General features: G+C 63.5%; 1 protein-coding gene across 1 annotated transcript in view; it reads left to right on the plus strand.

Moving 5' to 3' along the window:
• Positions 1-1,050: 1,050 nt before the first annotated feature.
• Wnt7a (Wnt family member 7A) overlaps positions 1,051-20,608 on the plus strand; it is a 29,681-nt gene continuing 10,123 nt past the window's right edge. Inside the window, exons 1-3 of the mRNA XM_027931959.2 lie at positions 1,051-1,121; positions 3,460-3,686; positions 10,930-11,201. Of these exons, the coding sequence (XP_027787760.1) occupies positions 1,051-1,121; positions 3,460-3,686; positions 10,930-11,201 (570 nt within the window). The remainder of the gene's footprint in view (positions 1,122-3,459; positions 3,687-10,929; positions 11,202-20,608) is intronic.

Raw genomic sequence — 20,608 nt, forward strand, 5'->3', positions numbered from 1 at the left:
GACACCTTTCTTGCAAACCGGCTCTGCCCCACCCTGGCTGGTGACTTTGGGGAAACACCTTCGCCTCCGTGGGCCTTGGGTTCCTTAGCCTGAAATTGGGTCCAATACCCCCAGCTCCCCTGATCGGGTGCATATCAAAGGCAGGGGTCAGCACCTCTCCAGTTCCGTCCCCTTGAACGAGGCCGGGATGCACCGCCCGCCGCCCCCGCCAGGTGTCGCCTCGAGAGCGCGCTGAGCCACCAAGGGGCGCCCCAGCCCTCGGGCAGCTCCCGCGCCCCACGACTGGGTTGGATGCGCGGCCACCCCATTCCGGTAGCGGGACCCCACGGGGGAGGGACTGTCCCACCCAGGCTCCCACCTGCCGCCCCTCTCGGGGTAACAGAAGGGATGAGGGACTAGGTCCCTTCGGTCACCCCCGCTCCCCCGAAGCCGGGCCCCTCCATCCTGGCCCTGGGGAACCGAGGTGCGCCCCGACACCTCCAGCTCCCAGGCGACGGGGCAGCTGGACGAGGCTCCAGAGTTCCCCACCGGCTGGATCCTGGTCCCCTCCACCCGAGGACACCTGCGATCGGGCGACAGGTGGGGGACGATTGGGGTCCCGCAGCTGCCCACCCGCGCCCGGAGCCGAGAAGGAGCGCGCCCGGCGCAGGGGGCGCTGTCCCTCGGGCGCTCAGACGCGAGGCGGGCGCTCCGGGGAGGCGGGCGGGGGAGGGGCCGGGAGGGACGGAGGGGGGAGGAGGGAGGGACCGGGCGGGCGACAGCAGCGTCCCCCCCCGCACCCCCCGCGCGGGCTGCACTTGCACCGCTCGCTCGCGCGCAGCCCGGCGCAGCCCCGCGCGGCGCTCGCTCCTCCTCCCTCCTGCGCGGCGCGGCTCCCGCGCTCCCGGCGACTCTCGGCCCCGAGCGCGCGGACGGGCGCCCAGACCGACGGCCCCGGGGACGCCTCGGCCCGCGCCACCCGGGCGGGCGGGCTATGCTGATTGTCCCGCCGGGGCCGGCCCGCGGGGATCTGCACTGCCCGGCCCGCGGCCCCGGCCACCAGCGGGGACTATGAACCGGAAAGCGCGGCGCTGCCTGGGCCACCTCTTTCTCAGCCTGGGCATGGTCTACCTCCGGATCGGGTAAGGGCCCTCGCGTCCCCTCCGCGCGCGCGTCCCGGCAAAGTTGGCGAGGCCAAGGACACCAACTTCCTGGGTCCCCCCGCGGGAGCCGGGTGGGCGCTGGGGGGCCGGAGCCCGGGCGCGCACAAAGGCTCCCCGCAGGAGGACGCCCCCCGCGGGGGGCGCACCTCGCTCCACACGCGCGGGCCAGGGGACTGGGCATCCCGAGCCCATCTGGAAGCCCCCAAACACAGAGAGCGCCGGCTGGGACCCTCCAGGCCATGGGGACAGCAGGTCCTGCAGGAACGCTGAGCCGGGATCGCATCGGCTCCGGTGGCGCAGGAGCAACTCCGCAAAGGAGGCGCGGGCACCGCCGCTCCCAGAGACAGGGCAGTCCCCAGGTGGCAGAGGGGGCCGGTCCCTGCAAACAGGGGACAGGTACCCGGAGGGAGGGAGGGACCTTCGCTGGCCAAAACATAAACCGACCGACGCTCAGAGCCCTGGCACCACCCAATGCCTAGGGACCCTCAGGTGCCCAGAGTTCTCCCCAAGTCTAGGGGACAGCGCCTCCGCCCCCCGACACACACACACACACACACAAAGGTAGGAGAGGGGGAGAGAGCAGCCGCAGGGACAGCCCCAAAGAGAAGCGGGACACCTCGGCCGCCCTCGGGCTGCACCCCAAAATTGTCTGCGAAGTGGGGTGCGCGCCTCTCTCCGTCTGGAAGCGCAGGAGGCGACGGGGGTCGCTCCTCGGGCTGCATTTGCAGGGCCCTTTGTACTTGGGAGATAATGCACGCGAGGCCCCAAGGGGGGTGGGTGGCGATGGCAGTAAGGGCGGGCGCTGAAGGGCCACCTGCCCCTCTGTCCCCTGGCTGTGAACTCCCGTCCGCCTCTTTTTTTTGGGGGGGGAGAGGGGGGCAGCGATGGGGCCTTGGCGAGGGGTGTGTGTGTGTGTGTGTGTGAGTGTGTCAGGTCCTTTGTGTTTTTGACACTGCCACCCCGGGTGCAGCCACCTCCCCATCCCCCGCGTCCCTGGAGTGGGGGGGGGGGTTGGCCAGCGGACAGCCGCGGCGGCCAGCAGGTGCGCCGCGCAGAGTGGACCAGGCGGCCACCGGCCCCGACCGCGGGCGGAGAGGCGACCGCGGGGGCCGAGCGCGCGCGCTGAGCTCTAAGTGCTATTGATTGGCCCGCGTCTGGTTGGCTTTCCCAGCTCCCATCTGCATCTTGGCTGGGCGACCCGCAGCCCCGCGCGCTCCTCCAGCATCCGGGAAGCCGGGCTGATGGGCCCCCCTGGCCGCCCGCGTGCGACATTATCTCCTTTTTAATTAGAATCGGGGCGGAGACACCCGGGAGGGGACACAGAAAGGGGAAATAGCAGAAAATAACCTCCCTGCAGCCCCGCCCGGTGGACACCCCCCCACCCCGCCCCTGGCGCCTGTGGCCCATCGGCCCTGCGGGGACCCAGCCGTGTCCCCCGGAGGGACCTGGGGAGCGAGCCAGGCAGGGCGCCGCCGGCCTTCCGCCCGAGGCTGGCCTCTGCAGCGCGGGAGAGGCCCAGGTTAAGAGGTGGGAGGGGCCGGGTGGCTTTGGGCAGGGCCCTGATGCGCCCTGGGTCTCTGTTTTCCATCTGTAAAAGGGACCCCCGGGGGTCAAAGTGACAACATCCCCGAGAAGTGGCCCAGTGCCCCCGTGAAAGGGGGTTTCAACCCTGTTCCTGGGGAGGAGACTGGCGCATGGGTGGGATTCATTGATGGGCCTCATTCAGGAGATCCCAGCTGCGCCAGCCTCTTGGAACAGCGATCAGGTCCCCAAATAACAAACAGAGGCCACATTTAGTGATTACGCACCAGCCCCCACCTCTCCCTCCGCACCTTCTAAGCCCTTTCTGTTTTAGCACATTTGATGGTGACAGCAACCCTATCAGATTAGGACTAGTTGCCAACACCCTTTATTTAGCCATGGAAAAACTGAAGTACAGAGAGGGTGGGTAACTAGCTCAGAGTCACACAGTCAGAGAGCCAAAGCCCACATGGCAATCCTAACCAGCTCAGGGACCCTGTGCGGTGCCTCTGAAGGTTTCTTTTTGGAGAGGGGTGGTACCCGGGGATTGAACTCAAGGGCGCTAGACCACCGAGCCACATCCTCAGCCCTATTTTGTGTTTTATTTAGAGACTGGGTCTCACTGAGGTGCTTAGGGCCTCGCTAAGTTGCCGAGGCTGCGATCCTCCTGCCTCAGCCTCCTGAGCCACTGGGATGACAGGTCTGAGCCACGGGTTCCCCGGGTCCCTCCAGCCACCTGCAGCACCTGCTAGCTCCCCTGGGTCTCAACCTCTGTCTCTCTGTGCCCCCTCTCCAGTGGCTTCTCCTCCGTGGTGGCTCTGGGCGCGAGCATCATCTGTAACAAGATCCCAGGCCTGGCCCCCAGACAGCGGGCGATCTGCCAGAGCCGGCCCGACGCCATCATCGTCATCGGAGAAGGCTCCCAAATGGGCCTAGACGAGTGTCAGTTTCAGTTCCGCAATGGCCGCTGGAACTGCTCAGCGCTGGGGGAGCGCACCGTCTTCGGGAAGGAGCTCAAAGTGGGTACGTGCTCACCCCAGCACCCCAGGCGGGGGTCTTCCAGGCTCGGAGGGACACGGGCGTGCTCTTGGGAGACTTCTAGAATGCCATGCGAGAATGCCCCTCAATAGGGGGGGACACCACTTGAACCCAGGAGTTGGGTTGGCAGGCTCAATTGCAAACCACCCAATCGGTCAGTGCAAATGTCCAGGGGTTAGTAAAAAAAAGTGTTTGTGCTGTTGGAAACTGAAGCCCCCAACATTTGAAATGAGCGATTGCACTTCAAAATAGGGATTTCCTGCTTCTCTGAATAATTGGCCCATGGTCCCACCGGGGTGTGATGGAGCTGAGACTGCAGCTTGCAGCAGATGGACCCGGGCAGCCCCTTTGTTGCCACAATCCCCACCACTCCCTGTTGTGTCTGTGACGGATCCATCTGGTGCCTTACGATCCGGACTTTGCAAGCCCTGTGTTCTGGGGACGGGGTGTGTGCGGTGACGTGTGCCCGCCACACACAGGCGTGCCGGCAGACGCAAGCCCAGAGTGTTGGTTGAGCCACACGTTTGACTTCTGAGGCAATCGTGAGAAGATTCTAGAAGGAAGGCAGTGGAGAACAATACTGGTCTCCAGGAGGCCCTGGCCCGTGGGGAATGGCCTCGCAGAGTATCTTTCCACCTGTGGGCACTTGGGCACCAAGAGTGCAGTAAACCCTTCTCTGCCCTGGGGACCCTCCCTGAGAGTCAGGGCAGGTCAGATTTGGGGGCTTGGGGTCCAGCCTTGAGCCCATCCACACACCTTTCTGAGATCTTGCTGGTCCAGAAAATTGAGCCCCGAATCCCCTGCCCTTCCTCTCCCTCTTCCCGACCTGAGGGCTCACCTTTGCAAGTGGAAAACTAGACCCCAGGGAGAGGCAAAGTCACACGCCTGTCATCCCTGTGGCTCAGGAGGCTGAGGCAGGAGGATCGCAAGTTGGGAGGCCAGCCTCAGCAAAAGCGAGGCGCTCAGCAACTCAGAGAGACCCTGTCTCTAAATAAAATAGAAAATAGGGCTGGGGAGGGGGCTCAGGGGTCGAGAGCCCCTGAGTTCAATCCCCAGTACTCCCCCCACCAAAAAAAAAAAGAGGTGCTCTAGCAGGGTAGGCAGGTAGAGGTGATCGGGGAGAATTCAGACCAAAAGAAGAGCCCCAGAAAACCCATGAGATAGCGATGCTCCGGGAACCTGGAAGGGAGTGGGGGCTGGAGCCAGCAGGCACGTGGGGTCTCTCCCAGGTGTTTGGCGGGAGGTGTTGGAGGATTTTGCGTGTGGGTTCGGATGCCAAAGTTTGGCCTGAACCATATGAAATTGCCGCTCTTCAGTGATAATTGACTTACCCAATCGGCAGCTTCATAGGATCCAGTCTAATTCTGGAAGGTGCATTGGTACAGAATCCATTCATTTGGTCACGCATTTACCAAATGTCTTCGGAGCGGCCACCGTGACTGGAGGCCACAAGATCTCCGCAAGGGTGTGTCGAGGAAAAGAATGAGGCCGGCTGGGCTGGGCAGGGAAGGCCCCTGGTGAGTCCTCCCAGGCAGGAGGGGATGGGGGCTTGCTACATCGGGACTCTTGTCCTCTCGGGTGGCCTTTTGGAGATACACAGCCACCCAGGGCCGCTCTCTGACGGTGGGGACCAAGGGTGGTGGCGTTGGACATCTGGAGCCTGGGCACTCTCTGAACCACAGGGCATTGGCTTGCCTTTGAAAAGCCTTCCCAGAAGCTCCACCCCCATACCATCTGCCTACATCTCATTGGCCAGATCCAGTCACATGGCCATGCCTAGTTACAAGGGCTGCTGGGAAATGTAGTTTTCTTTGTAGAGCCACCATGAGAAGGGCTTGGGCTCTCAGAGCAAGGGGGAAGGGGTGAGGGACGTGGGGTGGGCGGCTGGCCCTCAGGTTCTTCGCCCTGCCCTCCTCCCCACCCGACCCTCCACCATGGCCCTCAGTTTGGGCCGGCTCCTTGGTTCATCTTCCTTCTGGGGTCTCCTGCCTAGATCAAGGCCCCCAGCAACAGCAGGTCCGGTCCCCCTTGAATGCTGGTCCCCAAGCCCCACTCAGGCCACCTCCGCCAAAAGAGGGACTTTATAAATGCCCAAGAACTGGAAAGCCAGGGCGCGGGGCTGGCCTTCAGGATGGCCTGGACCAGAGGGAGCATGGCCTTCAGCTCCCCCAGAGCCACGTCTTGGGGCAGCAGGGTGACCTTCGCCAGCACAGGGCCACAACGCCAGCAGCAGCTGCAGAGGTCCGGAGACTCGCTCCGGTGGCCAGCAGGGCCCGTGCGTCCATCCCAAGTCAGCCTCCGAGGCCACAGGCCACATGCTGGTGTTGCCCTGATGGTCTCTCGGGGACAGACTGGCTGGCTGTGCCCAAGCCCCTCAGCCTGGGACATCAACGGGGGCCACTGGCCCCTCACCCCCGAGGCTGCAAGTTCAAGGTCATGGTGCAGCAGGGCTGGTTTCCCTGCGGCTGGCATAAGGCTGCTATGTCCTCGGTGTCCTCACGGAGTCTGCCCTCAATGAGTGCCCTGGATCTCTCGTGTCCTTGTCCCCTTTGGCTTAAGAACAATAGATGGCCTCAGGTGCCACCCTAATGGCCCCATTTTAACTTAACCGGGTCTTCAAAGACCTTCTCTCCAATTGCAGTCGCATTTGGGGATCCCGGGGGTGGGGTGGGGGTCCAGCCTTCAACATGTGAATTCGCGGGGTGCGTGTAACTCAGTCCATGGCCACAAGTGACCAGACGGCAGCAGGGTCCAGCACGGTGCGGGCGGTGGGGTGGGGGGGAATCTCATAGGTGACACGACCAAGATGGGCAGTGGTCTGGCCAGTGGGTCTTGAAAAGTGGAAAGAAACCTGGTGATCAGTCAGTGGGACCCCAGGCAGAGAGAACAGAGAGGTGGGGGGGGTCTGCAGGAGGCGGGGCTATGACAGGAGGCGTGGCTATGAAGGAGGTGGGGCTATGGCAGGAGGCGGGGCTATGGCAGGAGGCGGGGCTATGGCAGGAGGCGGGGCTATGACAGGAGGTGGGGCTATGGCAGGAGGCGGGGCTATGGCAGGAGGCGGGGCTCCGGGTGGCCATAGCAGGAGGCGGTGTTCCGCTGACATGGTAGGCTAAGCTACCAGGGTCTTGGATACTGGGGACTTAACCCAGGAGCACTCGGCCACTGAGCCCCGTCCCCAGCCCTATTTTGTGTTTTATTTAGAGACAGGGTCTCGCTGAGCTGCTTAGGGCCTCGCTAAGTGCCTGAGGCTGGCCTCCAATTTGTGATCCTCCTGCCTCGGCCTCCCGAGCCACTGGGATGACAGGCGTGGGACCCTGCGCCCGGCTCTGTGCTGTGTCTTGGTTGTGCCCTCGGGAATATTGTCCATCTCTCTGGCCGGAAGGAAGCTCCCCAGGGAGCAGAGGCCTCTGACACAGTGCCTGGGATGTGGAGGGGTCAGTGAGGACAGTGGGCTTCATGGACATTGCCCCCCCCCCCCCCCGTGGTTCTGAAGCCGGCCCCTCCCCCAGCTCCTCTCTGGAGCAGGGTGGGGACAAGGGGCACCTGGGAGAGGCACCCGGGTGGTGGCGGGTCCCTGTCCCCGCCCACATCATGCACATCTCTACTCAGAGGGCTCCTCCTCCAGGAAGGCGTCCTCAACCATCCCTCCCAAGACAGCCCCCCACGAGCCCCACAGGGCACCCCTGCTGCGCTCTCCTCAGTCCTCTCCACTTACACTGGGGACCTGATTTACCTTTGTCACATGTATCCAACGTGAGGCTTCTGCCCACCCCAAGGCTCCTGATCACTTCCTGGCACGCAGTAGGTGCTCCTTATCTCTTCCTGGCACACAGTAGGTGCTCCTGGTCTCTTCCTGGCACACAGTAGGTGCTCCTAATCTCTTCCTGGCACGCAGTAGGTGCTCCTGGTCTCTCCCTGGTACACAGTAGGTGCTCCTGGTGTCTCCCTGGCACACAGTAGGTGCTCCTGGTCTCTTCCTGGCACACAGTAGGTGCTCCTGGTCTCTTCCTGGCACACAGTAGGTGCTACTGATCTCTTCCTGGCACATAGTAGGTGCTCCTGATCTCTTCCTGGCACGCAGTAGGTGCTCCTGGTCTCTCCCTGGCACACAGTAGGTGCTCCTGATCTCTTCCTGGTACACAGTAGGTGCTCCTGGCCTGTCCTTGGCTGGCACATAGTAGGTGCTCCTGATCTCTTCCTGGCATGCAGTGAGTGCTCCTGGTCTCTCCCTGGCACACAGTGGGTGCTCATGGTGTCTTCCTGGCACACAGTAGGTACTCACGGAACACTGATGAGTGCTCGGCCAGGCAGGCCAGTTCCTGTCCCCACTGTGTCCCGGTGCTCTGAGACCTGGCAGGCGGAACCTGGTCTCGTTATCTTAGCACCTGGCGATCCTCCTGCCTCAGCCTCCTCAGCCTCAACCCTGGCGGGGCAAAGTCCTCTTGAAGACTGATTTGACCAGGGGACGAGGGGCCACCGAGGCCTGGAGGGAGCTCACGTGGCCGAGGTCCAGCTGCACTGGGGGGGACCAGATGTGAACCCCCATTACCCACCTCCAGGGCCTGCGTGTGGCCACCTGGGGCTCCCTGACCCTTCCCAGTGGAGAGGACAGGAAGGACATTCCCAGGTGGACCCAGCCGCATGGGGAAGGGAAGGGCAGGCTGGGGCGGGCGCTGCCCATGGGTGGACAGGCCACCGTGTGCCCTGGCCCAGCCACCCAGGAGAGGCCGGGGACAGAGGTGGGCGGGAACGGGGTGGGGACCTGCCCACGCCCCTCCCCCGCCACAGCCCAGACACCCCCTCATTTTCCGGCCGGGGACTCCCTGGTCCCCCTGCACAGGAACAGCCCCACGTGGCTGCTGGCCCAGAGGGGCGGTGAGTGGCCAGGCCATGGGCCATTTTTCCATCTGTTTTCCGGACTGTCACGGAGGCCAGCCGCTGTGACCCGGAGGGCGCCCACCCTGACCCTGGGCTGGGAACAGCAGAGAGACGAAGAGAAGGACCTGGGGGTGTCCGGGGTTCCCAGCCAGACCCCGTGGACACGCCCAGAGTGTCCCCACAAGCCGGCTGGCCGTGTCCTGCTGGGGACTGCGAGGTCACAGATGGGCAGCTGAGACTCAGGAGGCTGTGGCCTTGCTCGGGGTCACCCAACGGGGACAGCAGACTAGACAGCGAGCTCCGTCTCATCCCAGGCCTGAGCTGACGTCCCCCTGTCCCCTGGGCTGGCCTTTCCCTGGAGATATAGGTAGGTTGAGAATGAGGGACGGGGCTGGGCACGGTGGCACCTGCCTGTCATCCCAGCAGCTCGGGAGGCTGAGGCTGGAGGATGGCAAGTTGGAGGCCAGCCTCAGCCACTCAGCGAGACCCTGTCTCTAAATAAAATATAGCAAGGGCTGGGGACGGGGCTCAGGGGGTGAAGACCCCCCGGGGTTCCATCCCTGGCACCAAAGTAAATAGTTCAACAAGAGGTGGCCCTGCTTTATGCCATGTCCCCGTCACCAGGCCTATCAGCAATGAAGCAGGACATCTTGGGGCCACTCTCCTAAGAGGCCAAGAAGATGGCACTCAGGAAATGACCCAGGTGGCCCCAAGAGCCGTGCACTACCATCAGGTCCCCGGAGCCCTCTGGAATGGGTGGGGACAGTAGGTGACCTCCAGGGACATCACCTCCCAGTGTCCTGACTTCTACCAGGGACCTCCCAGGACGTGGGCCTTGGAGGGCGGGACCTGAGGGGGGACACTGCCGACTTGGGGCCTGAACCCCATCTCGGTCACCTTCTAGACAGGGGACCCCAGCACATGGGTTTTCTCCTCGGAGCCTGTGACTGTAGGGTCCTGGACAGTGGAACCTGCCTCGGGGACTGTCACGGAGCCCCGCAGAGGGCTGTGCATGCATCTGGTGCCTAATGGATGCCCAACACCTGGGACCTCCCCTCCACCCCCACCCCGACTCCCCACGACCCTCCAGGACTCCGGTCACCCCTTGCAGGACGGGCAGGGGCTGGAGTTGTTTAGCACAGACTGGTCAGAGCTTCTCTGACCCTCAGTTTCTTCATCTGCAAGACGGTGACGCTGGTGTATCCAAGAGCAAGTGACAGTGATTCAGGAAGGACCCGCTGGGCCTCTGCTGGGGTTTTTTGTGGGTTTTTTTTTTTTTTCTTGGTACCAGGGATTGACCCCAGGGCCACTTAGCCACTGAGCCCCGTCCCCAGCCCTATTTTCTATTTTATTCAGAGACAGGGTCTCCCTGAGTTGCTCAGGGCCTGGCTAAGTGGCCGAGGCTGGCCTCCACCTTGTGATCCTCCTGCCTCAGCCTCCCGAGCCACCTGGTTACCAGCATGGGCCACTGCCCCCTGCAGCTGCCTTGGTCTCCAGGGACAGGATGGGCCAGCTGGGAGGACAGAAGCCACAGTCCCGGCCATTTCCTCATGACCTGCAGTGCTGTCCACTGCTCTGGGGACTTGGCCGGGCCACCAGCTGGAGGGCAGCAGGAGGGGAGGCCGGTGCCTTCAGAATGGGGCGGGCAAAGCCAGGGGACAGGCCAGGCTCCCGCCCCTCCCCCTCTGCCACACTGCACTCTGGTGACGGGGACACAGTCTCTCCGTAGCTGCTGCCCGTCAAGTTAGTGGGGACAGTCCATGGTCTGGTCGGGGTGTCTGCAGGCCCTGTGGGCAACTGTGCGATAGCCCAGGTCGAGGTCACTTCCTTCTGCCCCGTGCTGTGACCTCGGTGGCTTTTTGACCACCCTAATAACCCAGGTCCTGTTATCACCCCCATTTTATAGTGGAGCAAACGGGCACAGAGAGGTTAGGTGACTCACCCAAGGTCACACAGCAGGAAAGTCCAGGAAGAGCCACCCCTCCCCCTGGGCCTTCTGAGGGTCTCACCTTGGCCTTGATGTCCCCCAGGGTTTCTGTGTGCGTGTGTGCGCTCAGTCGGTGCTCAGATAATGCCCGTTGCAAGTCTCAGAGGTGGAGGGGCAGTTGAGGGGGTGGGCGAGGCCCAGAGTGCCTACTTTGGGGACGTTTGCTGAGCCAGGCACCAGGCTGAGCCCTGTCTTTAGCCTCCTTGGGGACACCGATCAGGTAGTCACTGGCCTCATCCAGGAGGCCAGGAATGGAGGACAGGTCTTTGGGGGAGGCCGTGGCCTCGCCCCCGGGCCTCCTCCCCAGGACCTGGGGTCCTTCCTGGAAGCCGGCTCCACAGCCCGTCCCTCTGTCCCCCCCAGGGAGCCGGGAGGCGGCCTTCACCTACGCCATCATCGCGGCGGGCGTGGCCCACGCCATCACGGCGGCCTGCACCCAGGGCAACCTGAGCGACTGCGGCTGTGACAAGGAGAAGCAGGGCCAGTACCACCGCGAGGAGGGCTGGAAGTGGGGCGGCTGCTCGGCCGACATCCGCTACGGCATCGGCTTCGCCAAGGTCTTCGTGGACGCCCGGGAGATCAAGCAGAACGCCCGCACGCTCATGAACCTGCACAACAACGAGGCCGGCAGGAAGGTGGGCCGCGCGGCGTCCGGCAGCCTCGGGGCGCCCCGAGGCACCACCTGTGCACCAGAGGGGTCTCGCTCAGGGTCCATGAGGGCCGCTCTGGGGTCACTCAGCCCCATGGAGGGGTGCGGGCGGGCTCTGCTGTGCAGAAATGGGAGGGAGGGTCCGCGGGGTCACCTGCCAGAGCAGCCAACCTGTCCTGGGTCATCTTAACGAAGGTCTGCGGCGCAAAACAGAGAAGGTGAATGTCCCCTGGCGATGATTCTGAGCTCTGGAGGGTCTGTGAGCCAGGGAGGGAGGGCTCGGCGCCTGTTGGGGCTGGGGACAGACCATGGCTGTAAAAGGACACATAAGGCCACCATCACCAGGGCACGGTGACCACACCTCTAATCCTGCTGGCTTGGGAGGCTGTCCTCCAACTTGTGATCCTCCTGCCTCAGCCTCCCGAGCTGCTGGGATGGCAGGCGTGGGCCATCGAGCCCGGCTGGACCCGGACGTTGTGATGGCTGAGTCTCCTCAGAGTCCCTCTGAGGAGGCACTGTCCCTAGCCACCTGTGGCAGGTGGAAAGGGAGCCGTCGAGTGAGGGACGAGCTAAGGGTCCTGCGGCTGGCAGAAGCAATGCGACCCCTGTCCCGTCCGGTCTCCCTGCCTCCTCTGGGGCCTCCGACCCCATCCTGTCCCCTGCTGAGTCACGCAGAGAGGACGCTCCCCTGAGCTGCCCCAGGGTGACCTCCTGGGGTCACCTTGAGGCCCTGCAGGTCCATGGCTGGGGGCCCCTGTCCAGGGTGGGACCTGCCCCCCCCCCCCGGCGGGTCCTCGGCTACTTCTTCCTCCTTCTTTCTGGGGTTAGGTCCCCTCATGGGTCACAGGTCACAGCAGCAGGGCTCGGTCCCTGGAGGGGACAGAAGGAAAGCACTGACCTCCATCCCCCGCGGCACTGACCTTATCATCCACCTGTTAGGGCCGAGCTGAGAATTAAAGCAGTAGATACCGCGGAGCTGCAGGCGGGGGGACAGGAGGAGGGACAGGAGGAGGAGGACGTCACCTGTCCTGAGGTGTCCCTCCTCCTCAGTCTGTAAGCTGGCTGGGGACCCAGCCTCCTGGGGACTATGACAAAGCCGTATTCCTGACCCCGCTGCAGGGGTGGGCACCGGTGGGTGCTGGGGAGCCACAGATGGTTCTGAGCAGCAGTGGGTGGCATCAGGGACGCCCACAGGGGAGGGACCAGAGAGCAGGGGTGGGGCAGGAAGTCCACCAGACCCTCGGCCTCCTGAGGCCTGTCCCAGCTGTCCCCAGGGCTGCGGGGGAGCCGGGTGCCACCTGGCAGAGGAGGGAGAATAAACGTCACCGGGGTCCCTGGTGCCTCAGGGTCTGCACTTTGGCCCACAGCCCAGCCCCTGCCACCGAGCTGGAGGGACGGGGCCAGCCGCAGTGGCTGCCCCGTGACACTACCCATGGCCCACAGGGTGGCCAGGCCTTGGGGACTTGGGACGTGTGTGGGGAGGGGCGTCCCCTCGGGATCCCAGTGTGGCTGCTGGCACTTTAAGGTCCCGATTGACGTCACAGATCTTGGGCTTGGGTCACTAGACCTGCCCCCCACATCCCGGCAGGTGGCCTTGGGGAGGCAGGTCTGGGGCTGGAGGCCCGGAGGCCGCAGAGGCTGATGTGGGACCCTCAGGGCGGGTCCCCGGGTCCGACCACGTCCCTCCAGCACGTTTCACCTTCTGTGTGGACACAGGCGTCACTCAGCTGCTGAGGCCGGCCTCCCACTCTCCATCCTCCTGCCTCAGCCTCCCGAGCCGCTGGGATGACAGGCGTGAGCCACCGCACTTTGGGCAGCGGGGAAGGGAACTGCCCATGGCCCGTGCCCTCCAGGGGACTCAGTCTAGTCCCATCAGCTAACAGGGACCAGATGGTGACTCGGGGCTGCGCACCAGGGGACAAGAGTTCAGGGTGAGGGGTGGTGAGGCCGAGGAGGCTGGAGGCACTCGGAGCCTTGGAGGTCGGCTCAGGGAGTCAGATCATGTCACACAGGACTCCTGGGGACTTCCAGTGGCAGGGCCCCGGGGACAAGGTGGAGAGGAAGGAGGGGGCTCTGGTGGCTCAACTCAGCTGGGTCTTGGCGCAGGTGGAGGGGAGGCCACTTGGGAAGCCTGGCCTGCAGGAAGGCCCCTGGGGTGGCCGAAGGCGCCCTGGCCGGGGTCAGGAGCCGAGCTGAGGCCGTGGGCACTGGATAAGGAAGAGAAATGGGTGCCCCCGGGTGCTGGTGCGGGGTGTGGAGCCGGCTGCAGGTCCGGCTGTCTCAGGCTGCAGGTGCCGGGACCCTCGGGCTGCGGAGGCTCCTGGCTGGTGGCCCCCAGGGGAGGTGGCCATGATGCATGGACCGCTGACAGGTCCAGTCCTCCTGTGGCCTGGAAGATGGGACCCAGATGCGCTTGAGAGTCTAGAAAACGTCCCCCGGGGTGGCCCTGAGCCGGCCTCTGCTATTTCTGCAACCTCTGCCCCGGGGACAGGGGTGGCCAAGTCCCCAAGATGCCAGGCCGGCTCTGGGGGCCTGGGCAGCCCCTTCCAGGGCTTGGGACGGCAGAGCAGCCGGGGACGGCGGGGCTGGTCCTGCTGGAATGTGCCACTGCCCGGGGCAGGTGAGCTCAGGGGGTTGGAATGTCACCGGGCTGCGGAGTCCCCTCCCGGCCCTGCCCAGGCTCTTGCGCATGGAGGGCTGCGGTCTTGTCCCTTCCTGTCCTCCCGGTCTGGTCTGGGTGCTCCTGGGCCCCGGAGTCCCAGTGCACCCCAGCTCCGGGCAGCCCCGTGAGCCAGGGGGGACAGCAGGGACCTGGCCCCTGGGCCCTGGGGCGGGGCCCAGATAAGGCCAGCTGAGCTATGCTCCTCGCTGCGTCCTGAGGGCCACTTGCATATTTGACCAGAAAGAGTGGTCAGCTAAGAGGGACCAGATGGTGACTCAGGGCACGTCAAGGGCCTGAGCGGCCGAGCCCCACCTCCCCGGGCCACCTGCATCCGGGCACAGAAGTGGGCAGATCTCCTGCCTCGGGGACCTTAGATCCCCCCCCTCCATAAAGGTTCATTTCTGTGACATGAGGCTGGGGAGGACCCGGGGTCCTGAGGACCACCAGACTCCAAGGTCCTGCCCAATTGCCCTCCCTGCTCCCAACTGGGGTGAGTCGGGCTATTTCTACCACAGGACCTTGGCACATGCCGCGTCTGCCCCCGGGAGGCGCTTTTCCCCTCAAACCTTCGCGTCACCAGCTCCGACTCTGTCCCCAGGTAACACGGACCCCTGTCCCAGCTCCCACCATTCCAGTCCCTCTGGGGGACCTTTCCTGTGACCCATCTTGAAGGGGCTTCAGGAGGTGTTAGTCTCAGGTCTGGCCTATTTGGGGGAGCTAACTCCGGCCCCCCCCACGCCCAGCCTCTGCTGCCCCATGAAGACACCTGCTTCTGGAACATTCCAAGAGCTGCCACCTTGTTGTGCAGCTAGAGGCGCTTCCCCCCTGGGGACTCCTGAGTCCACGCCCGGGAGATTGGGCCAGGCTCAGAGAGAGAGAGAGCAGAGGGGCAGGATTCGCACCCGGGACCGCCCCGGCTCAGCCTCCCTCCTGCTCCTGTGAGGTGCTGGTTGGCATGAAGGGCTGAGGTGGCACTAGGAGCTCTCCTGTGGGCCGGCGGGGGACCTGGGCGGTGGCCAGACCCACAGGAAGGAGCCAGGACAGGTCCCCAGGGCAGAAGCCACGGAGATCAGGGCGGGGAGGCCCGGGGCGGAGGATGCTCCTGAGGCCGGACGTTTGCCAGTCATCTCCAGTGACACAGCAAGGGCGAGGCCCATGAGGGCCCCGTCATTGATGCCACGGGCGATAGCCGTGGTCAGTGCCCAGGAAGGGAGGGGACAAGATAAAGGGAGGCCAGCCCTTCCCGAGGAGAAGGGAAACATCTGTGGGTCCCAGCGTCCCCCGTGCTCTGGGCCACTGAGACCCCGGCATCCCCAATCTGGCATGGACACAGGCAGCCTGGGGCGGGGAGGTGGTGGACAGCCCAGCCTGGGGGACAGCAACGTGAGGAAGCTGTCCCTGTCCCCTAGTCCCTACGGACTGGGGGAGAGGGGGACAGAACTCACACCGGGAAGTGGCCTCGTTAGTGGCCGCGAGGATGCAGGTCACTCGAAGGGCGGCGCTCGCGGCAGGGGGCTCATGTGAGCCCCAAGAGCCCCGAGGACCCCTGTGAGGAGCGGTCTCTGTCCTCTCCGTCCTGCAGATGGGACAATGGAAGCACAGAGAGGTCAAGCAAGTTGCCTGGGGCTGCACAGCGGACAGGTGCTACCCTGGGATCCCAACCCAGCCCTTAGCCACCTTCGAAGGGTGCGTCCTTGCTCCCCTGCTTCCTGTGTGTCCTTGGGTAAGTCTCTTGGCCTCTCTGTGCCTCGGCCTTCCCACCTGAGACAGGGCCGTAACCACAGGGTGTCGTGGTGGCTGACCGAGGGGACACGTCCGAGGGGTCTGGAGCGCTGTCGTCCGGGGCGGTGACCACAGTCCAGGTGGCTGCTCAAGCTGACGTCCATCGGAATGGGTTGGACTGCAAGTCCGGGTCCTTGGTCCCCGTGACGTGTGGCCCTCGATGTGGCCCTCGGTGGCGGGGAGTGGCAGGGCACGGCTGTGGCGTGGGGTACTCGTGGGTATACAGTCGGCGCTCTGCTCCGAGGCTGGAACCGGGATCACCGTCCACCGGGGCCTCGGGCCAGCCCAGGGGTCTCAGTGCCAGCCACGTGACGTCCCCCGGGGCCATTCCCAGGGTGGCTTCTGGCCCCGCAGCCAGGGGCTCCTTTGAAACTGGCCGGGGAGGGAGGGGACAGGGTGAGGCCCAGGGAGAGTGGGCTCAGTTACACCTCGGTGACAGCAAGTCAAAAGGCGTCCAAGGGGACAATCGCCTCCTTTGTCCTCGGAGGGGACCGAGACTCCTGGGTGTTATCAAATCTGCAGGGGGGACGGGCGGGAGGGGCGGGGTGTCCTGGAGCCTGGGCCAGGGGATCTGGAGGACCTGGCTCCCCGAGCCGGCAGCTGCCACTGTCCCTGATCCTGGTCACTTTGGTGTCTCTTGAGGAGAATCCCCGTGTGATGATGTCCCTGAGAAGGACCTCGGCCTGGCGGGGGACTGTCCAGGGGGCCGTCCAGGGAGGGACTAGAGCAGCATCGCAGACTCTGGGGTGACCGGGTCCTGGGTCCACTCTGCAGGCCAGGCTGGCAGGGAGCTCCTGTCCCCTGGGCGTGGAGAGTCCTGGCCGGAGGCCGTGGGGGCCGCGGGTCACACCCTGCTCTGGCTCCGGGAGAGCTGGGTTGGGCCTCTGTTCTGGGCAGGGAGGCCGGGAGTTTCCATCACAGCCCCGACTGGGCAGCCTGTCACTGTGCCACCTCAGCTTGGCCCTGGGGGAAAGGCCAGGAGGAGCCCACGTCCTCCTCAGATCTGGTGCAGACTGAGACAGTGCCCACAGAGGGCGGGGGACAGCCGGACCTGGGATCCCAGCAGCTCTGGAGGCTGAGGCAGGAGGATCGCGAGTCGGAGGCCGCCAGCCTCAGCCACTTAGCGAGGCCCTGAGCAGCTCAGGGAGACCCTGTCTCTAAATAAAATATGAAAAAGGGCTGGGGACGGGGCTCAGGGGTCGAGGGACCCTGGGTTCCATCCCTGGTACCAAAAAAAAAAGAAAAGAAAATAACAACAACTTGAACTTGAGTCCAGACTTTTCCTGACCCCCCCCAAGAACCACAGCCCAGTGCCACCCACAGCCTCTTTCCAAATTCCACGCTCCCTGCTTGAGGCCCCTCTGCACCCCTATAACTACCTAAACCCCCAGCCACTGGCCCAAGCCACCAATGTCACTTTCCAAGTCCCTGCTTGGCTTCCTGTGGTCTTCAAATGGAAGTTCGACCCTCTCCTTTGTCCACAGCCTCACAATGGCACTCGTCGTTCTGAATAGATGGTAAAGGTGTCACCAGGACCTGACCTGGGTCCACTGCTCTTCTGCCATCCTCGCCTGGCCCGCTCTGTCCCACGGACACTGGCTTCCTCAAACATACCAGGTCCCTCCCTACCCCAGGACCTTTGCACTTGCCATCTCCCCTGCCTGGACGGCTATCCCCCCATATCCACACCCCCCACCTCCGGTCTCTGCTCAAATGTCACCTCTCAAGGAGGCCCTTCCCACCACCCTATTTGGACCGGCCTCCCCTCTGCCGGCCACTTCCTGTCTCCTCGTGTTGTTTGTGGACAGAGCCCTGTGGCCACCTGACATAACATTGGAGGTTTGCCAGGGAATCCCTGCGTGGCTGGGGACGGCCGAGCCAGGGCCACCCGTGTTCGGCCCCAGCCTCTACCTTCAGGACTGGCTCCGGGGACCCGTGGTGCAGAGGTCTTACTCAGACGCCCCCAGCCCCACGCTGCCCTGGGCCCTCCCTCTCTGTGGACTCAGGGGGCCCGAGCCCAAGGGGACCCGGGAAGGGGCTCCCTCTGACAGACGAGGGGGCCGAGGCCCACAGGGTCCCGGACTCCAGGTCGGGGCTGATGGCCAGAGCGAGGGCCTGGGGCCCACTGCCCGGCTCCTTTGTCCACTCACGCGGTCACCAAGGGCCTCCAGAGGCCTTCTGTGCGGAAGCTACGAGGCTGTGGCCACAACAGGGAGAGCGTGTCCCTTCAACGACCTTCTCCTGAGACCTGCTGTGCGCAGCTCGGTTTTAGGCACAGGGACTCAGGGACAAAGAGAGCGTTTCTGCTCCCCGAGGGCTGACGTCCCAGAGAGGGAGAAGGGGACTCGCGGCCCCAGGCAGGGACCTGGAGGGGGCAGAGGGCACGGGGACCCAGGATGATGGCATCTGCTTGGGGACCGGCTTAAATGTGTGGATGGCAAGATGGGAGGGTGGGGTGGGTATGTGGGTTGACAGACGGGCGGACGGACGGACAGACGGATGGATGATGGAGGGATGGATGGATGTGTGCATGTGTGGATGGACAGACGGATGGATGATGGAGGGATGGGTGGGTGGATGGATGGATGGGTGGGTGGGTAGATGGAATGGGTGTATGGATGAATGGATGGATAGATGGGTGGGTGGATGGTGGGTGGATGGATGGGTGGATGATGGACATATGATGGATAGGTAGATGGATGGATGGGTGGGTGGATGGATGGATGATAGATGGGTGGATGGATGGTGGGTGGATGGATGGGTGGATGATGGACATATGATGGATAGGTAGATGGATGGATGGGTGGGTGGATGGATGGATGATAGATGGGTGGGTGGATGGTGGGTGGATGGGTGAGCAGGTAGATGGATGGATGGTGGGCAGATGGATGGGTGGATGGGTGGATGCTAGATGGATGGATGGATAGGTGGGTGGGTGGGTAGATGAATGGATGGGTACGTGGATGGATGGGTGGGTGGGTGGATGGTGGGTGGATGGTGGATGGTGGGTGGATGGTGGGTGGATGGTGGATGGTGGGTGGATGGATGGTAGATGGTGGATGGTGGATGGATGGTGGATGGTGGATGGTGGGTGGATGGTGGATGGTGGATGGTGGATGGTGGATGGTGGATGGTGGTTGGATGGTGGATGGTGGATGGATGGTGGGTGGTTGGGTGGGTGGATGGGTAGATGAATGGATGGGTACGTGGATGGATGGGTGGATGGATGAATGGTGAGTGGATGATTAGATGGGTAGGTGGTGGATGGATGGGCGGGTGGGTGGGTGGGTAGATGGAATGGGTGTGTGGATGGGTGGGTGGGTGTGTGGATGGATGATGGACAGATGATGGATATAGGTAGATGGATAGATGGATGGATGGGTGTGTGATGGATGGATGGATGGTGGGTGGATGGTGGATGGTGGATGGATGGGCGGGTGGGTGGATGGGGTGAATATCACATCTGGCTGGCTGGACCTGAGGACGGTTGGCTGGATGGACAGATGCATGAGTGGACAGTCCTGTGGAAGGCTGGCTGGCCGCACGGAGGGGTGAGAAGCTGAGCTCACTGGCGGACAGTTGGCCATCTTCCCAGTGAGATCACCCGACCCGCCGAGAGAAAGGCCTGAAATCCGCGCGTCCATTCATTCAGCAAAGATATTTATTAAGCACCTATTTATGTGTCTGGTGCTCTTTGGGGCTCTGGGATTAGACGCGGCACTGGCCTTTAGGGAGGTGACATTCCAGGGACCAGCCAGGACACAGACAAACAGTCCGACGGGCAGAGACTCTATTGTCAGAGAGTGACAAACGCTAGTCATCAGGAGGAGGAGGGCCCGGGGAGGTGGGCACGTCACCCCTGGCTTTGGCTGTGCCCTGGAAGCTGGTGGAGGCCACTGACCTCGGCTGGTGTGCGCAGGGCGAGGTCCCCCGGCCCCCTGGACGGGTTCCCAGTTGGGAGGCTGTCAGCATTTGAATGACCGATCCGGCTCTCAATGGTTCGCAACTCAAGCGTAAAACAGGCCCTGGGCACATGTGGCACCTCTGAGTGATTTACTTGCTCACCATTTCTATATTTAGTGACCCTGAATGCTTGTCGGCCCAGTTGTCAGAGAGAGAGAGAGAGAGAGAGGAATTCGAGGGGGGTAAAGTTGGACAGGGTTGTTTTGGGTACTGGGGATGGAACCCCAGGGCGGGGTGCTCAATGACTGAGCCCCTTTTTACATTTTATTTAGAGACAGGGGTCTCCCTGAGTGGCTTAGGAACTGGCTAAGTGGCTGAGGCTGGCCTCCAACTGGCGATCCTCCTGCCTCAGCCTCCCAAGTGCTGGGATGAAGGCAAGGGGAGGCCATGAGGGGTTCCCGCCCCCCCCACAGGATGGCGTCAGTGCCTTCTGTATCCCCTCACCCTCCTGTGGACACAGTGGGGCTGGCCAGTGAGGCTCCGTGATGGCAGGAGGGTGGGCCCCTGAAGTCACGGAACTCTCGGTGGCAGGGCTGAGACAAAAGCCCGAGTCCCTCTGAACTCGGGTCTCAGCTTCAGCAGCGCTTCTTAAGAGTTCAAAGCACCTAGGAGCCGGCTGTGATGGCCCACGCCTGTCATCCCAGCTGCTCAGGAGGCTGAGGCAGGAGGATCAAAAGTTAGAGGCCAGCCTCAGCCACTTAGTGAGGCCCTGAGCAACTCAGTGAGACCCTGTCTCTAAATAAAGTATAAAAAGGGCTGGGGACGGGGCTCAGGGGTTAAGTGCTCCTGGGGTCAATCCCTGGGACCAAAAAACAAACTCTGAATTCAAAGCACCGAGGAATTGGTTACTTCCCAAGCATCCTCCACCACCTCCGCCTGGGGGAAGAGGCCCAGCCTCAGCTGGAGTCTGTCAAGGGATGAGATGACCGTGGTTCCCAGTTGCCCAGCCCCAGAACGTGACTTGACCAGGGGCTGGCCCATCTCTC

The sequence above is a fragment of the Marmota flaviventris genome, chromosome 20 (assembly GCF_047511675.1).
Source record: "Marmota flaviventris isolate mMarFla1 chromosome 20, mMarFla1.hap1, whole genome shotgun sequence".
Lineage (NCBI taxonomy): Eukaryota > Metazoa > Chordata > Mammalia > Rodentia > Sciuridae > Marmota > Marmota flaviventris.